This window comes from Colletotrichum paranaense (genome assembly GCF_030867605.1).
Source record: "Colletotrichum paranaense strain IMI 384185 chromosome Unknown Scaffold_6.1, whole genome shotgun sequence".
NCBI lineage: Eukaryota > Fungi > Ascomycota > Sordariomycetes > Glomerellales > Glomerellaceae > Colletotrichum > Colletotrichum paranaense.
The window spans coordinates 1710935-1729080 of NW_026848964.1; the positions used below are offsets into that span (position 1 = coordinate 1710935).

The 18146-nt window shown below is 58.4% G+C and overlaps 5 protein-coding genes across 5 annotated transcripts; 2 read left to right on the forward strand and 3 right to left on the reverse strand.

Annotated features, from left to right (window-relative positions):
- Positions 1 to 354: 354 nt before the first annotated feature.
- On the forward strand, positions 355 to 1701 carry CPAR01_08223 (uncharacterized protein; the record flags this gene model as incomplete). The annotated part of the gene is made up of 7 exons (XM_060492491.1): positions 355 to 405; positions 473 to 499; positions 548 to 638; positions 688 to 922; positions 972 to 1109; positions 1169 to 1588; positions 1662 to 1701. 7 exons carry the CDS (start codon positions 355 to 357, stop codon positions 1699 to 1701), a joined length of 1002 nt encoding a protein of 333 aa, XP_060348861.1.
- Positions 1702 to 2112: 411 nt separating this feature from the next.
- CPAR01_08224 (fungal specific transcription factor domain-containing protein) lies at positions 2113 to 5776 on the reverse strand (the record flags this gene model as incomplete). Its single annotated transcript, XM_060492492.1, has 4 exons — positions 2113 to 3732; positions 3829 to 4382; positions 4883 to 5238; positions 5409 to 5776. 4 exons carry the CDS (start codon positions 5774 to 5776, stop codon positions 2113 to 2115), a joined length of 2898 nt encoding a protein of 965 aa, XP_060348862.1.
- Positions 5777 to 6826: 1050 nt separating this feature from the next.
- CPAR01_08225 (uncharacterized protein) lies at positions 6827 to 7520 on the reverse strand (the record flags this gene model as incomplete). The annotated part of the gene is made up of 2 exons (XM_060492493.1): positions 6827 to 7277; positions 7339 to 7520. 2 exons carry the CDS (start codon positions 7518 to 7520, stop codon positions 6827 to 6829), a joined length of 633 nt encoding a protein of 210 aa, XP_060348863.1.
- Positions 7521 to 8777: 1257 nt separating this feature from the next.
- CPAR01_08226 (uncharacterized protein) lies at positions 8778 to 8933 on the forward strand (the record flags this gene model as incomplete). The annotated part of the gene is made up of 1 exon (XM_060492494.1): positions 8778 to 8933. The coding sequence occupies one exon, from the start codon at positions 8778 to 8780 to the stop codon at positions 8931 to 8933; it is 156 nt and encodes a 51-aa protein (XP_060348864.1).
- Positions 8934 to 11891: 2958 nt separating this feature from the next.
- On the reverse strand, positions 11892 to 17501 carry CPAR01_08227 (uncharacterized protein; the record flags this gene model as incomplete). The annotated part of the gene is made up of 2 exons (XM_060492495.1): positions 11892 to 17063; positions 17112 to 17501. 2 exons carry the CDS (start codon positions 17499 to 17501, stop codon positions 11892 to 11894), a joined length of 5562 nt encoding a protein of 1853 aa, XP_060348865.1.
- Positions 17502 to 18146: the final 645 nt, after the last annotated feature.

The window sequence follows — 18146 nt, forward strand, 5'->3', positions numbered from 1 at the left end:
GGCTCCGTGTTGAGATGCGGGGATGGTCACCGGGATTAGGTAAGCAGACCGACGATGGTACAGGGATGTGAGCTCGACTTCCCGAGGCCTTTGACTCTCGACGACAACGGCAGACGTGCAGGTCTGTGGGTTAAGAGAGAGTCTGGGGAACACATCAAAGCAACTGCCATCCCAACCGTCTTGCGGCGAGTTTAGGACTCCGGGCCCGCTCGGCTGGGGTGCCTTGACTCGCTGGGTCGTATCCGTCGTATCTTCCAACTAACATGCTTTCCGAATCCGAGGCGACGGACTATCGGATGAGGGGCTGGAGTCTCTGAGAGGGCAACACCATGCCTTTACATCTCACGAGAAAACATGTCTCTAGAGAATTCCGAAGATGACCTCGCCCCTGAGCCTGACGTGCCGGTGCGTGCTCTGAGGCGATGCCGGAGATTACATCTGAGACTGCAGAACATGACTGACACCCGTGCAGGGCGACACGGATTCAACCATCGGGAGTGTACGCAAGTTTCCATGCCTGGTGAGCGCTCTACTAACGGGATAACAGGACGAGTTCTCTGCTACGACAAGCCTCCGAAGCTCCATCGTCGATTACCGCGTCGAAAACGGCAGAACTTATCATCGCTACAAAGAAGGCAGTGAGTCGCAAACCCATTCCCCCAAGATACCGTCCTAAACAGCCCTTAGAGTACTTTGGGCCAAACGACGAGCTGGAAACCGATCGGCTAGACCTGCAACACCACCTGTTCCTCCTCACATTCGACAACAGGCTGGGATTCGCGCCTCCGAATGATCCCGAGTGGAAGGGCGGCCGCGTGCTCGACGTCGGGACGGGCACCGGCATCTGGTGCATCGACTTTGGCGACGAGCACCCCAACGCGGACGTCCTCGGCTTCGATCTGTCGGCCACGCAGCCAGAGTTGTGCGTTGCGAAGTCCGTTCTGGAGACACAGCTGACGATGGACCCCCAGCGTCCCACCCAACGTTCAGTTCGAAGTGGACGACCTCGACAACGAGTGGATCTACTCGAGGCACTTTGACTACATCCACATACGCGGCATGTCAGGAAGCGTGCGCAACTGGCCCGAACTCCTCAAAAAGTGCTACGAGTATGCCTAATCTCGCCAACCCGCCGGCTAAACGCATCAATCACGTACTGACAGCACAGCAACCTCAACCCCGGCGGCTACATCGAGCTCCAAGAAGTAGAAGAGACAATAACCCGCGCAGATAGCTCGACATCCACGAGCGATGCCTTTTCCAGATCCCTCGCCTACGTCTCCTCGGCCCTAAAAGTCTTTGGGTGCCCCTTTATCCCTCTCGACGACCTCACGACGCTCATGACGGAGACAGGCTTCAGCGACGTCCAAGACCGCCGCTTCACCTGGCCCCTCAACAGCTGGCCGCGCAATCCGCACCTCAAGGAGCTCGGGTCGTGGACGCGCGAGAACCTCTCCTCCAACACGGCTGGCATGATCATGGCGCCCATGACGCGGGTGCACGGGTGGAGGGAGGAGGAGGTGCACGTTTTTGCCGCCGAGGTGCGGAGGGATCTCGCTGATCGTGGGAATCACGCGTACTGGCCACTGTGAGTTGACTGACTGCCGGTGATGATCACTTGCGAAGTTGAAGATGGTGGCAGCAAGACTGACATGCTATAGCCGCGCTATTTGGGCCCGAAAGCCCGAGACGTCCGAGTGACCCCCGCGAGCCGGTGCATCCGTTGCTTCGGACGTTGTCACACCGAGTCAACCCCCACGAACGCTGCAGACACATGCAAACACCACGTCTTTCAACTCGTGTTCTCATTCAAGCCATCATTACACGACTACATAGTTGAACAAATACCAGGCGCCGCATGAGGGTATCCAATCAAACCCCCCTACTCCAATGAGCCCCTCCGAAGCCTGAAAAAATCCATCCGGCCGAAAACGCCGTTTCATTAACACACGAAATCCTGAGCCTCCCTTTTTGTTTTGCTCTATCCCGACTCCATGTAGTGCAAAGTATGCTTCCAACCAGAAAATCCCATCGTGAATTTGCAAAGATGCTCCCAAAGGAGTCTATATGCGAACGTAAAATGCAAGAGCGCAAAACGTGAAATCATGCGCGTTAGGCGAGGGTGGCAATTTCAGCTGCACCGTCACCATCCTTCGTAGTCGTGTCCACACCGGCCGCCGCCCAGTTCATGGCGTCGTTCATGCCATCTTCCCCAAAAACATTGGCCATGAACCCGTCGTCTGTGTTGTTGACGCCCTCTGGCGGGAACTGGAGCCACTGATCAACATCAAACTCTGTGCCCGTCATGGCGTTCCAGTCAATTTCTTCTTGGGTCTGCAGAAACTCGAGGTCGAGTGGGCCGGGCTCCTCGGTGCTGCCGAAGCTGCCGTTGGCGCTCGGCGTCATTGCCTCAAGCGAAGACTCGTGGTCCTTCTCGGTCGGCGGGGGGCTCTGCGCAGACAAGTCAAGCGCTGCGGCGTTGATGGTCTGCGGCAGGAACTCGCGCTGGGGGTTCGGCTTGTTGGCGAAGAGGGCCTCGCCGGTCGTCATGTAGGGGATGTTATCGGGCGGGGGCGTCTGCGCGCCAAATGTCGGCTCGGCAAGCTTGAGGTTCTGCTGCGTCATGGGCGCGGTAGTCTGCTGAAGGTTAATGTCAATGGCGGCCTTGCGGAGGGCCGCATCGAGGAACCCGGTGGCGTAGTCGGCGGCGGCGTAGATCTCGCGCAGCTTCTCCATGACACGCATGCACTGGCGGAAGCCGCGGGTGGCGCGGTCTCTGGACTGCGAGACGGGGTTCTTCATTTCCAGAAGATGGATGATCATGGCCGGCAGGATGACGGTCACGCCGGTGGTGGGGAGACACCTCTCGAGGCGGAGCTGGTGGAGCTCGGCCGCCATCCGGGTGACGTGCATAGCGGCGTCGCGGACCCGGAGCCGGGACATCTCCTGCACCTGCCGGGAGGTTGTCGGTGCGTGAACTGGAGACGACGGCAGGAACTGCGGGCGATGCAGGGCCGAGATGGTGGTGTAGTAGACCATGTGCAGCAGGGTGCGCTGGACGGCAACAGTCGACCGCCCGTTCTTGACATCGAGGGGCGTCAGGGGCCTGTACTGGCAGATGGCGGGCAAGGTGTCGGCCCAGGCCATAAGCTCCAGGTCTACCGAAGTCACACTCTCGACATTGTCGAGCTTCTTATTCGGGAACAGCATCATGGTGCTGTTGACGGTGTTCTCCGGGCGCATCTTGTCGCGGATCAGGACGGAGTACTGGGCCTTGAGCATGTGGCTGATGCAGATACACAGCTGCGCCTTGGAGATGCACAGCGCGGCCAACTCCCGCTGCATCGAGACATCGCGGAGCAGCATGCACTCGGCGGGAATAATCTTGTTCTCCTCGGGCAGAATCTCCAGCTCAAAGTCGTTCTCCTGCAGCATCGGCACGTCAAAGTCCTCATCCTTGATGCGGGTGGGCCTGCGCATGCCCAGGGCGATGAGGCGGTCGCGCATGAAACAAGACCACCAGATGCGCTTCCACAGCTTCTGCTTACGAACCGGCATGCTCGTGGCGGCCGGGTCGCGGTGCAGGCCAATGGTGTGGGCCAGCGAAATGGCAACGCCCATCCAGTGCCATGTGTCCTTTTGGTCGTCGGGGGTCTCGTACCAGTACGTCATCAGAAGAAGGGCCTGGACGAGGACGAGGCGATCCGACTCGTAGTCAAAGTCGTAGAGCAGCTGCGGACGAACGTTTAGCATGTGAAAGGGTTGAGCGTGGGGGTGACCCCTGTCGCTAGCGCGGCGTCAAAGAAAGTTCAGGGACGGGCCACTTACCCTCGTCTTCTGGAAGAAGGCCTTCCTGGCGGCTTTCCGCGTCGGGTATCCCGCCTCGCGAAGGACCTTCATGTCGACAAAGGCGGTGGCGGAAAACATGACGGCCTGATACAAGAACAGGCTGATCTGACCGCACAGCCCATCCTGGGCGTTGATGATGGCCAGAAAGTCGTACAGCTCGAGCAGCGGCATGTACGGATGAACGTATTCGACGTAGGACTGGAGCAGAGCATTCTGCAACGGTAGCGCAGGCAGAGTCAGGGCACCCTTTGCGTGCAGGTAGGTAACATCCTCCTGGGCGATCTTGGCGGGTAGCGGTTTCACAAAGGCCGGGAGCTGGCCGTGGAGGTCGGGCTCCTCGAGGGAGGCGAGGAATTGACTCGTTCGCCCGTCGCCGGCGCCGCCTGCACCGCCCATGCCGCCAAAGAGAGAGGCCTGGGCGAGCAGGTTGGACAACAGGCGACGAGAGTTGCCATCTGCTGACGCTGCGGCCGCAGCAGACTGCAGCTTGGTGAGCAGCGCTGCGCTGTCATGACGGTAACCCGATCGTTGATCTAAGATTCACAAGGTCTCGTGGTCAGCGAGTCGTCCCAAAACATTGACCGCTTTGGTCTGGGGTGGGTTGGACGATGATAATGACTGCAGACCAAGGCTGGCATGTGAATGTGGATTACGTGTGAGAGGCTAAGGGACGTGGAGGGACGGAGCTGGGGCCGCGGACGGAGTGCGGAACGGAGGGGGGGTACGCTGAAGAATCAGGAGAGACTTGACTGGACGAGGAAAGGCGGAGAAAGGCCCCAGGTCACGGGGTAGGAAAAGTCCAAGACGCCCCTCCACACTTTACCCCGTTCCGTCCCCTCCCCCAGTCTGAGCCCCCCAGACAGGGCAGCGATGGGCAAAACCAGGAACAAAAAAGAAGACACAACAAACAGGGGGCGCAATTTGGATGTGCGGTGCGGAATTGAAAGATCCCACGCTAGAAAATTGATTCCAAAAAAAAAGGTGTTGCAGAGCCAAAAAAAGAATTGTGCGACAGAGACGAAGGCAAACTTACAGATCATGTGCGGAACGTGACCCTCGATTCCGTCTGAAGAGCCGCCGGGTACCGACAGGCCCCCGAGAACACCAGGGCCAATTCCAACGCCGATTCCGTTTCCTCCTGCAGATCCTGAACCAGCAGCAGGAGCAACGCCGGCACCAATGCCAGACGTCGCATTCAGGGGCACGCCGGAGGATGCGGGAACGGGGTTCGCGGCGATGGAGCCGTTGACCGAGGCCACCGATGCATTGCTAGGTCGGCGCAGTTCCGCGCTGCTGTGAATGTTGATTGGGTTTGCGCCCTTGGAGCGCAACTGTGCCTCGGCTCCCACACCATGGTGCCCCGCCGTGCTGGCAGTCAACAAGTTCTTCCTACAAACGCGCCAAGAAGTCAGCGGGGGTCAACTTTGCGAGATTGGGGGTTTCCCCATGGGCGTCATGTCGGCATCCCCAATCGTCCGCCTGCATCGTGCCGAGGCACCGGCGAGTTGCAAGATACCGGACTTCGGTCGCGGACGAAGATACGGAGACGTCAAACTCACTTTCGTCGGCGGCTCTCCTGGACAACGCACTCGACATTGTCCCATCTGCAGTTGCCGCAGGGCGCGCCTTCAACCACGTCGCAGCGGACCTTGCGCGCGCGACAGCTCACGCAGGCGCGGGCGGCTCTGCGCTTCGTAATCTTGGTTGGGGGCGCTCCATCCTTCAGGTCCGCGTCCGATGATGAGCGCTTCTTGCTCTGCTCCTGGTCCGAGGAGGTGTCGTTGGCGTCGTCGTTTTTCGGGTCCTCGGCAGCCTCGGCGGGCTCTTCCGTGGTCGCCATCGTCAGCGCCGATAGATCGGTGGCCGGCTCGGGAGCAGGCGTTGCCTCGGGGGCGGTGGTAGTAGTGGTGGTGGTTTCGGTCGCCATTGTCGCGGCACTCAAGCAGTCTCCCCTATTTAGAGACTGCTCGTTGAAGAGGCCGTTTGCTTACAAGTGAAGTAGAAAGGTATCGTCAGTCTCGGGTGATGGCCGAGAGTATAGATCAAGAATCGTCTGTAATGTCCGGAGACTCAATACGTATGGAAGCGGCTTGCAGATGTAAGGGGCTCGCATATACGGGCGGCGGATGAGCTTTGCGTACACGTCGTCAAAGCTGGGGCGGTAGATCCTCGTCTTGAGGCAGGACACAAACGTAAACAACAGAACAAGGCGGAACGAGGTTGCGTTGAGATGAGCATTGAATGTTTCCAAGCCTGATACTAAATGTTGCTGCTGCTATGGGTGCGGACGACCCTTTGGTTAGAGACCTTGTGTGTGGTGTGTCTGGGGCGTGTGTCTCGTGATTTGGTGGTCGATGCTGTGTTGGGCAAGGTCTGGAATTGGAGATGCAAAGGACGAGGCAACATCAAGCTCGAATTGTTTAGAAAAGCCGGAGCTACGGGCAAATGCTCGAGGTGGGAAAAGGGCAGCAAAGGAGAAGCGGGAATGTGGGGTCCAAGGGTGCGAAGGGGATGGGCGGAGGTATTATATTATTCCAATGGGATCAATCTTTTTGCAACAGACAGCCTGGAAAGAGAGAAACTGGGAACGGACTCTCTTTCTTTCGTCTGGAATTCCCACGAGGTATCCTTTACTGTGTGTACCCCCCCCCCCGGCCTATAGAGTCAAGGACTGAGGTACACCCCCTGGCGGCCCCCTCCTCTTTCTGGCTCCTTTCACTCTCCGATCCATTGACGAGACTAGGCCGGGCGAAGAAACGAGGGAGGCGGAACACCCTTGCTCCTCCCCAGCTGCCCAGCTGCACCATTCTACACCTGGCAAGGTCAGGAAAAAGGCAGAGGGTAATAATTAAAGCAGGACCACTTCGACCACAGCACGACGTGGATCTCTGCGTACCCCGAATTATGGGGAAACGAAGCTAGCATTAGCAAGAACAAGTGCAAAGCAGCAAAATATGGAGAAGTGGACAAGAGTTAGTCAGGCTTGAGACAAGGATGCTGGATGAGACGGAGCGCCAGACTTTGAAGTTCCCTGCGGTGCTGCGGTACCTTCCTTACAAAGTATGTACCACAGTAGAGAGAGTACGTATCGGGGAGATTGTACGTACTCCACACGAAATACCTCACCTTCCCTCACCTCGAGGTCTCCCGTCCGCACGTCTTCATGATGCCACGCTACGATGGATGCACTTTCCCACCGAGATTGTCTGCTTGCATTCCCTTCCATTCCACGCCATGACCTCGACGCCCTCGAGCTGTCAAATCTGTCTTGTCCGATGACCCGTGACCTGCATCGAGCGCAGTGACACAGAGACCACGGGACGTTGTTGCGTTTTCCAGGCTTGCCGTTGGACCTTGACCGGGATTGGCCAAGAGAGGGAAGCGTGGAACCAAGCCGCACTGCGCAATCGCTGCGCAATGTCAGGGCGCTCTTACATCGTTCTGCATCGATGTGTTCCATTGGTGACGGCTACTGACTGCTTACCTCACGGTGCCACGGCCTGCAGAGTCGAGACTACAGACTGACAGACGCCATGGGATTCTTCATCCAGCGCCTCCCCGTCCGCCACGGCGAAGCTCGCGTGTGCTTCTCCTGGTGGTGGTGTTCCATCCCATATATCCTTTGTGCCACCTTCCATCCATCCGGTCGAGCCAACCACTGCGCCGAACATGGCAAACGAAATCTCACAACCTCCAACTCTATCACTTCCTGACCTCATCTTTGACACCTTCCAGCGCATCAGCAGACAACCTACAACCAAACAGCCGCCGCGCCCGCTGGCTTGCTTCGGCATCATCGCATGTGAAGCCAACTGCAAATGTCGTAATCGCAACTCCCACCATCCCTGCCTCCTTCCAGCCAAGCTTGCATCTTTGGCCGTTTGGGACGCAGTACGGAGTAGCTGCGAATCTCTGGGGGCTCGGGAGGGGGTTGAACATGAGGGGCGCCGCGGCTTCCATAGTGGGGTGCCTGCCTCTCTCACCGGGCAGGTTATCACAGATCGTCGAGGCAAGTCATCTCGAGCACAGAGTCCATACAACCAAGGACCAAACTCTACTGCGCCCGTCAACTATCAAATCGTGACAACACCCGCCGGCCTGCATTCGAGATTGCTGTCGACTTGCAGTTTGCGGCCTCGTACATGAGGCAATACCTGATTTTCCCGCCCGTATGCAACTGGCGCACCCCGGCCGATCCTGCCCCGATCCCCTCTGCCCTAAGGTAAGCTACGTACTTTGTAGGAAACCCTCTCTTTCCCGTGAATCCACCCGCACTTGCTCTAAACAAATGACTGCTGTTGCTTCCTTCCTTCCTGGGCCCAGACACGATGGGCAGGCACTATGGGAAGGCGGCCTCTTTGTTCGTTACCACTTTCCTTCAGAGTCCAGTGTCTCCAGTGCTCCTACCATTTCGTGTTATCAACAATGGACCCATGCCTGCCATATCTGCTGCGTAGTGTGATGTGTCTCAGCAGCTGCAACACGTCCACCTTGCCGCATCGACGCTAGCTCTTCCATGTCGCCATGCTAAGTACCGCCATGCCACAGCCTAGAACTTGACCTTCTCCAGAAAGCTCACCCGGCCCCAAAAACAACAAACAGACCAGCAGGCCGATCTCCTTCACCGCAAAACACCTGTTGTCGCTAGAGACTCGCTAGCCTTCTATCCTCCGTACTAGGTAGGGAGTCCAGAGTCCACAGTCCACAGTTCACCTCCCGCGGCCCCGTATCCGACTGACCTTCTCCGCCAGATCCATTTCTCCCCAATCCCGTATGTGTCAAGACGAGGCCCGGACGACACCAGGAAATAGGCAAAGCCTTGGCTTGAGGAGGCTTGGGTTCTTGGGGACCTTGGTACTCCAGCCCCAGTCCCAGTCCCCGTCGCCAGAGTTCCTGGAATCCAAGGGACGAATCGTCATCCAGGGATCATGACCTCTTCCTCCACGGCCTCCACCCGAACGCAGCAACCCAGGCCCTTGACCCCATCTCTCGTCACTCACACCTTGTGGAGAACGGCCAGCCGCCAATCACCAACCTGCAGCCGTGCCGTTGGCTGCCCCAGGGCTGGAACAAGTACTCCTTGAGGCGCCGCCCTCAGTACGGATACCTGCCTCTAGGTACCTCGTCCACCGGGTCACTATTTACCAGAGTCCAACATCACTAACCAGCGCCAGCCTCGCGAGTCAGGTCCAATCGAGTCAGCTCCGGTGTGGGCTCCAAGGATCACGCCCAGACACAGGCACCACAGCCAGTCCACCTCCGCTCACCGCAGCATCCAACCACAGACGCCTACATAATCCTTAGCCTATCGTAACCCTCATTCCCCCAGTGGCCCCCTCCAACTTTAAAGCATCACGAGCCGCTCTGCAATTTTTCACACCTCATCTCAAACTGCACCCGTGCCATTGGGTCAATTGCGCCTACCCTTAGTCACCACTCGTCACTCGTCGCTCACCACCAACGGACCGTGGCCGATGCGGCATTCTGGGCAGGTGTCCCAAGGCAGTCAAGCGCAGCCAGCCTCAAGCGATGGCCGGCGTGTCTGGCGTTTTTGTGACTGTCTGAGGACACCACTCCAGCCTCGGGTTCTGTCATAATTCTGCACAACGCAGCATCATGACACCCGCCACTGTCAGTACGCAGTAAATTGCGAGCAGAAGGTGGCCCGCAGAAGGGGCCCAAGAAGCCGTGCAAGTCGGCTTCTTCACCAAGTCGGCTTCTCAAAGGCCACACCCTCGCTCTCGCTTGCCCCAATCCATCAGGGTTTCGTCGTCTCGTTGGATCGACACACGATACACGCCCTTTAGTCCGAAAGAACAAGATGCACAATTCCCGATTCAATCGCTCCCGTAATCAAAATCGATGCCCTTGCACCGGCGGGCGCCCAATCACGTCCCATTCCACACCTGGAAATATCTCCATTCGCCCAGCTGGATTCGGCAACAGTCGGGACTGGGGCGTGGTTACCCCTGTCCAGTACTTCCCACATACACAGGTCATCCACTCTTGGAGTCTTGACACAACAGACGCGATCACGATCCGTTTCCACGTCCCGACTGCGAGCAACGAACGGTTTGGATGAATGGGAAACACTGGTGGAATATTCACCCAAGTGCAGTCCTGAACCCCGGTGGGCGCAATGTTTCGGTCAACGTTCCACCCCTGCGTCCTGTCCGCCCAAAACCTTCTCCCGGCCGAAGGTCCCTGGCGCCGACTCGACGGCACCGCGTACATGCATGCCGACGTCTGTACGTACTGTACCACCGTGCAATTCCCGTCCCTACATCCCGGCCACCATCTCAAAAAAAAAAAAAAAAAAAAAAAAAAGCCTGTCCTGACTCCGTCCAAACCTTGACGGCAAGTAAAAATGGCCAGCAGATGTGACGCATCAAGATTAAGCCAAAAAGCCAACGAGTCCAATGAGCGTTTTGCAGAAGATCTGCAGCGCCGTCTCGTCTCGTTCAGTTGCTGTGTCTGGTACAGCCATCTTGTCCACCGTCGCAGGTCCTAATATCCATTGTCAGCTAGACCCAGGAGCCCCAGTAAATCCACCTGACGAAACACGCACTCCCTTTGCTCCGATGCCACTTGCCGGGCGTGCGTGCCTCTTGGTACGGAGTATGACGAGTGCCGTATCCAATGGTTCAGACTGCCTCCGTACCAGCCGGCCAGACCATCCTGGACGTCGACCCAAAATTAGGGGCGTTTCTGAGCCTCACTCACCGCACTTGTATCGGAACCGCATGGCTACTTGGTCATCCATGACTTTACGATAATGCAACGGCAATCAACGGTCGCGAGAGTTCCGCCAGATACCGTGCCTCCCATCGACACGGCACGCAGCCGGATCGGCAGCCTTCCCACGGAGCATTCGCAGGCACTGCCATCACAACAAGACATTCGGCACAAAATCTGGCATCCGTTGACAAGTCCCGGGGCAAGCCGCACAGGACACGAGGAGCAAGACAGTTCCCCCACACATGTGGAGGAAAACCGTGGGAAAGCAAAGCCGTCCAATCAGCGATGACGCCGGTAAATTGCCCCACCTTGTTGCAAAGCCTCCACCCGGCCGGCGAAGGGTGGGGTCGCCGACCTGCTCCGATCCTGATGTCCGAATTCACCCTTGCTTGCAGCCCACCAAGCCGCAAGCTCATCCACACCATCGCTTGTCAAATCTCCAGCGACTTTCTCTTTCCGTCCTGACGTGTGCTCCACAACTCACCGGCATGGACCACGGCTCCTCTTTTTGCACATCAAGGCAAATCAGGGAAAAGAAGCAAAGAGGGGCAAGACGGGGCTGGATGACAAGTCAGATACTGCGTAGATAACGGGTGTGTTTCCGTTCGGAACACTGCTGCGTCTCCGCTTGCTGCTTACAATGCCACAATGCCTGCATCACGAATGGTTGGGGACGCACTTTTGAATGCGGGCGGATCAAGAATACAGCGGACAGTCAGAGTGGACACTCGACGCGAACGCGCGCAAGGCAAGGCAAGGGAACAAAACGGGATTAGTCCGCGCGGACGGTATCCGTTCGGAAACCTGCCTGGGTTGGTGGCCTCTTTTTACTCTTCTGACTGCGCTTCCGCTTCCGCTGCCGCTTGCCTTGCTTTTTCCCATGGGGAAAACGCGGGCCCTCCAACTCCACGATCTGATGAGCTTGGCTTTCCGTCGTCCGATACACTAGTTTCGACTCCCACTCGGACTTGTGTATTAGTGATCCATATTTCTGCGCATTCATCATTCGTAGTTCCGCCTCTTGGGTGATTGATTGTTTGACGGCGGCATGAAACATATTCCGCCTTCACCACTTTGCCCACTCGCGCACTTTCTACACCGGGTGGGTTAATTAGCAAATATGATCAACTGTACAATGCATTGCCGACTATCGTGATATCTCTGCCGTGATAACTGCACGAGCTACGTCTATCCCATGCCAAAACACCCCATACGCAATCTAGTCAAATGCTTCACCCAACACGTAGACCCCCCTCCGTCTCCGCGTATCATCCACACTACACTATAGCGACTGCTGCAGCACATCACTTGCCCTCCTTGCCAACATTCCCAACAGCCGGCGCCGCCTCGTTAGCCTTGTCCAACCTCGCGAGCGACTTGGCGTCCAGCCCGGCATACCACCGCCTAAGCAGAGCCGCATACCCCGTCTCCCCCTCAGACAGCTCCACAGGCGGGCCCCGAATCTGCGGCAAATCATCGCCAGCGTCCGCATCAGCACTGCTACCACCGTCCCCTCCTCCCTGACCTTCTCCCCCATGTCCGTGCCGTCTCGTCTCGAAAACAGCCCAGCTAGACCCGTCATTCGCCCTCAACCCGAACCCGCTCCTCGTAAGCACCATGACGCTAAAGTTCCGTAACAGCACCGCGTCGCCCTGGTGAATCACGGGCAGCGCAGCCTTGTGCGGCCTGAAAATCTGCACGGCGACCGTCTGCGCGGGCGCGATGGAGTGGTCCGTGACGTTGAACGCCAGCATGATGCCGCGGGGCCCGCCCTTTGCGCGCTTCGCTTCGGGCGGGTTCGTGGTGGCGACGGCGAGCACGTCGACGGTGCGGCCCGGGTGGCTTCGGAGGACCTTGAGGGAGATGCAGTCCGGCACGTCGGCGCGGAGGGATCTGGTGAGCTGGGCTTTGAGGGCTGCGGAGGATTGTTCTGTTGGTTGTGATGTTGATGATGCAGCAGCCTCTTTTGAGGTTTCCTTGTCCCTGGCCTTTGATTCTTTAGTCTTGACTTCTTTGGAGACAGTTCCCTTGCCCCCCTTGGTGACATTCTCCTTGGCGGTCTTGGGAGCTCGCGATGGTGACTTGATCGCGGCCCTAGCGGGCTGCACGCCCGTATCCTCCTCCGCGTCCGCATCAGGTGAATCGCTCTCGAGCGCCAAACTCGCCGACCTGCCTCGGCTCGTCGTCGTCGCTGCCGCCGCCATCCCTCGAATGGGAGCGGCAGCGGCGCTGCTGTGAATATCAGGCGTCGTGCGATCTGATAGGCGCGTCGACCGTCGAGAAGCAATCGACGCACGGGCCAGTTTGACGCTGGGATCCTGATCCTTGCTGTTGGTTCTGCGGTGGCCGCGACCTCCTCGCTTCGGAGTTGGCTGCGCGGCGGAAACAACTTCCTCCGATGGGTCCTCGGCGATAAGAGACGATTGCGCTTCCGACGGTTGCGCCGACGAGTCTCGGATTTGTGATGACTCTTCGTTGATAGGTGAGGGCGCATCTGCATCAGCTTCGTGGGGAATGACCGCTTCCTTCTCCATCTCCACCTCCTCCTCATCGTCTAGCAGCGGTTCGTGGGGTTGGACTGGGACCGCTGCGGGAGACTCGGCGGGGCGTTTGTCGTCGAGATGCTCCGCTAATTGCTCCGCCTGTTGTTCACTATCGTCTGGCACAGTCACCTCGGTGGTCTGCGTCTCGACGAACGACTGTGAGAAGGATTCGACGGTTTGTGTGGCGCGCGGTGTCAACTGCTCGTCAACTTGTGAGGTTTCTGTTTCGACCATCTTCTCCTCAAACGATTGAGGTGTTGGCGTCGGTGGTGCCATCTGTATAGACTTGGCGTCGTCCAGCTCGTCCACGTCCATTGCGTCTTCAACTTGCGCCTGCTGTGCGTCCGTCGTCTCCAGGGGCTCCGTGATGGTCGTCTCAACAGTCACCCGTGACGTCTCGATAACCTCAGTCTCGGGGTGAGCGTCGTCGGCGGCATCACCTCCCTGGGAGACTGGGCGCTCCTCGACCATCTGCATCGTGGTGATGGAAGTCGTAACCGTTTGGTCTTCCTCGTACATCATTGACTCCTCGTACAGCTGGCTCTGGATGAGTAGGTCCTGGGTGGCATCGTCGAGCTCCATATCGGAGTCTGCGGGATTGCTGCTCACTTCTTCGTCGACCGACATGTCGTCTAGGTCGCCCATGTCAACGTCCGCTGGCTCCACAAAGCCTTCGTCGTCAGATTTCATGTGCACCTCGACTGTAGCTTCTTCGACGTCCTGGACTGTAGTCTCATCAGGAATCAGTGAGACTTCCATGTCTTCATCGTCAGATTGAAGCTGCGTCTCTTCCACTTCCATCTTGGTGATCTCTGTCTCGTTGATCTCGACATGATCCGGCGTGGCCTCTTTGGTTGAGCTGCGTACTGTTGCTTCGACAGAGACTGTCTCTTCCACTGCTTCAGCCACGGTAACCTCGGTATGTTCCGGTGATTGTTCTTTGGCCGCGACTTTGTCGTCGGGATCGGCTTGCTGCACTTCTTCTGTCTGCCCAGGCGCTTCAACATTGCTGGCTTCTAATTCTGGTGTCTGACGGCTGACATCCTCGACAGGGACTTCAGGCTGAACAGTTTCATTCTCTGGTTGGGCGACTTCAGGCTCGGCAGCATCCTCCACCCTTGCTTGGAGACTTTCTGCGGTGAGAGCTTCTGATTGATCTGGCAGTGACTGACCCTCAGCTTCGTCTATGACCAACTCTTCAGGCTCAACGTCCTCCTCCTCCTCCTCTGGCGCAATTGGGACGTCGGCAGCCTCAGTCTCTGGCTCTGGTGACTCTTCAACAGCCGGAACAGCCCGAACAGGGCTGGACACCTCAGCTACGGGAGACTCAACAGCTGGTTCCTCCTTAGCAGCTGAGACAGGCCGAACGGGGCTAGATTCCTCCTCAACGACCGGGACAGGCCGGACGGGGCTGGATTCAGCCACGGGAGACTCAACGGCGAGTTCCTCCTCGACAGCCGGGACAGGCCGAACCGGGCTAGATTCCTCAGCCATCAACTTGACGGCCGGCTCCTTCGCAACGTGTCGGACCGGGCTAGAAACCTCCGCCAAAGACTCGACGGCCGGTTCCTCGACAGCTGAGACAGGTCGAACAGGGCTGGACTCCTCAGCCACAGGGGACTCAACAGCGAGCGTCTCCTCCCCCAGCAACTCAGAATCCTCGCCGTCGGTTCTGACTGGGCTAGATACGGCCTCCTTCGACGTTGCATGGCCAACAGGATCCTCGTTAAACGGACTGGATGCCGCCTGCTTCGGCATCGCATGACCGACGTTCTCATTGAACGGACTCGACCGCACAGCCCCCGTCTCTTCAACGCCCGTCATGCCCTCTGACGGGGCCGGTGTCTGACGGTCACTCCCGGCATCATCAGCCGCAAGCTCCTCCTCCAACTCCTTTTCGAGCTCCGCCTCGAGATCATCCGATTCCCCTCGCGAGGTAGGCCGGGACGAGCTATGCGGAACGCCTGCCATGTGCGGCAGCTTCACCGGGCTCATCGTCTCGAAATCGTCGCCAATCGATCCCGTCGTCAGATCCGGGGCGGAAAACACTGCCGCCTGACGGGGCTTCGGTGTGGGTGTGCCGACTTGCGACGCCTCATCCTCTTCGCTCTCCGCATCAGACGGTTGCGGCGACGAGCCTTGTTGACTGGCCTCGTTCCTGGCACTTCCTTCCTGGCTCTCTTGATCGTCCATGTCCTCGTCTTCCATCTCATCGGCAGACCCATCGTACTGCGGTATCTGTCGCCGAGGAACCGCGGCGGGCTGTGGCGGTGGCGCGGGAGCTTCACCCTCGTCCTCGGAATCCGAGAGCAAGTCGATGACTACCGGTGGCCCCCCTCGCGGAGCAGCAGGCGGCGGTTGATTCTCTTGGTCCTCGTCTTCGTCATAGTCCCCCTCATCGTAGCCCTCCCCATCGTAGTCTTCAGATTCTTCGCCCTCCTCGTCATCTTCGGGGTCCAGTATTTCATCTTCTTCTTCCTGTCCGTAGTCCGACTCCAGGTCTGTTCCTGCGTCATCATCTTGATTGTTGCTGAGATTGCGGAAATGGGTAATGTCGTAGTCCCCGCCGGTATCGTCGGCCTCGTGCTCGGCTTCCTCGTCGCTCTCTTCGCTGCTCTCGCTGCTGCTACCACTGCCCACGGGACTGCTCTCCTTTTCTATGCTTGCGGCTTCTTCGCCTCGCTCGTGACGTCTCTCGGCGTATGTTCTCGATGCAAAGTTCTCCTCGGGGCCGTCTTGGTCTTCCGACATTTGGTCCTCCTCTACCCTAAGTGCTTCTTCATCCTCAGCATCGTCTCTCGCCTGACGCTCGCGGTCATCTTCCCATGTCTCGCCTTCGGCGTCCTGAGGACTAGACGCCCGGCCCTCATGCATTTCGCCAGACTCTGCAGGCTTCGCGGGCGATCTCGAGTAGTGTGCCGACGTGAGTCCCCATGGTATTTGCTGAGGCTCAGCGACCCCATCAACCATGACTGTGTGGTGGGGCTGCGCCTCCAGATCGTGCTGCTGCGGGTGGTCTTGGTACGCGGGTATCGGTTCTGCCAGCGGCTGCGACGTGACGACACCGTCTGGGCCGAAATGTGGCTCGTCGAGGAACGTCGCCGGGTAGTGACCATGCATAGGCGAGTGATCAAGCCCTGCCTCCGGGTATGCACTGGGTTGTCCGTGAAACGTGCCTTCGGCACCGTAGTGTGGCTCCATGTCGTGGCCAAAGACCGGATCGAGAGGCGGCTGCTGAAACGCCGTCGGGTACTGCTCGTGAGCGGATGTGAATATCGGCATAGGCGGCGGCGGTCCAAATCCAAGCGGGGTCAGCCCGATGTTGGGGCTGGGAGGCAGATCAGACTGAACCCCTGAATCGATCATTGTCGACTTCGACGGCGTCTGCCAGTACGAAGGATCCTGCCGCGCCTCTGCTGCTACCTGGACGTCTCTCGGGGGGCTCGTCTCTTGCTCCACTGTCTGGCAGGCCCCGTCCACCATCGTAGGCCGTGACGGCGTGGCAACCGTTGGCTGCTCCTCAACCATTGATGTGTCTTCTTCCGCGGATGCTTCAGGCTCGGGGCTCGGAGTTCGACTGGCGTATGTCCAAACGCTGCTATACCTGCCCGTCTTTGGCTTCTTCTTGGCCCGGGCCTTTGCTCCGTCGTCCGCCTCATCAAAGATGTCGAGGCCCCCATCGAACAACGATCCGTACGAAACCCTGGCACGCTTGAGGAACGCGGGGGACGCAAACTCGTCGGCGCCAAGACCTTGATCGGCGGCTCTCTTGCTCAAAGGTGTTTTCGCGGGTGTCGCTATCGGCCCCGGGGTCTCTTCGACATCCTCGAACGTTTCGAGGATAGACACCGGTAGCTCTTCAGGCTCTGGCTCGGGTTGTGCGGGGTGGTCGACATCGATAACCTTGACCTCTTCGGAGTCGCTTATTTTCGCCTTCTTTGTCTTAGCAAACACCCCCTCCAACGCACACGCTTAACCTACCTGGAGAAGCACCCTCTCCGTAAACCTCAGCTGCCACTCCAAACTCGTACCCGGAACGCGCGTCTTGGAGTCGTCCGCAACGAGCTCGACCCCGTCCAGCGACAGCGCAATCTCGTCGCCGCTGCCCAGAGCCGCATCCGCGATCGCTTTGGCGCTCGAGCCGGCAAACTCGACGCGCACCTGGCCCTTGGCGCGACGCAGGCGGAAGTCGGCCTCGGCGAGGAGGAAGGCAATGTTCTTCCTAACGATGCTGTAGGGCCACGTGATTGTCACGACGCCCCGGACGATGCGCGTCTTGGGGTCCTGGAGCGCGGGGCTCAGTTGCGCGATCGCGATGGCCTCGGCGGCTTCGAGCTGCTGCTGCGCTGCGGGTTGCGGGACCCCAGACATCGCGTCATGAGTTTGAAGGGGACGCGGCGGAGCTGATGAGTGTGTATTCGGAGATGTCGAGCATCAGCGGGGTGTTGTCGCAGTGTCGAAGGTGTGATTGTGTTAAATGAATGTGGGATGGAAACGGTCGCAAAGGTCGATTCGGTAGCACCGCATGGTCGTGGTGTGGATGGAATGTGGAACAAGGGAAGCTCCTGCTTGAGCTGCACGAATTGCGCGGGAAGGCCCCACACCTCTGTGGCAGAAAAAAGCAGGCGGTGTGCGTGACTGCCGGATGGCTCGTTATCGATAAGCGGGGCTTCGGAGCCGGCTGGCCTTCCGGATCGTCGCCGAGTCACCTGACGACCTGCCATGGGTCGACCTTGCGCAGATTAACCTTTTGGACATGCACTCCGGACCAGAAGAGGTAGGCCATGGTAGACATGACATGTCATTGTTGTCATCTCTCTCGCCCAAGCATCCGATTGCGTTGGCTTTGCGACGTTGATGTAGGGGAGCGGAGGGAGTCCCCGTTTTACCCGCCCGGTGTCCACCACTCTGTCCGAAAAGGAACCGATTAGGTGATTTCCCGCCGATATAACGCGTTGGCACCTCGTGGGTCCAAGACTTGTTGTCTATAGTTTAAAGAGCGGCCACTAGATCATT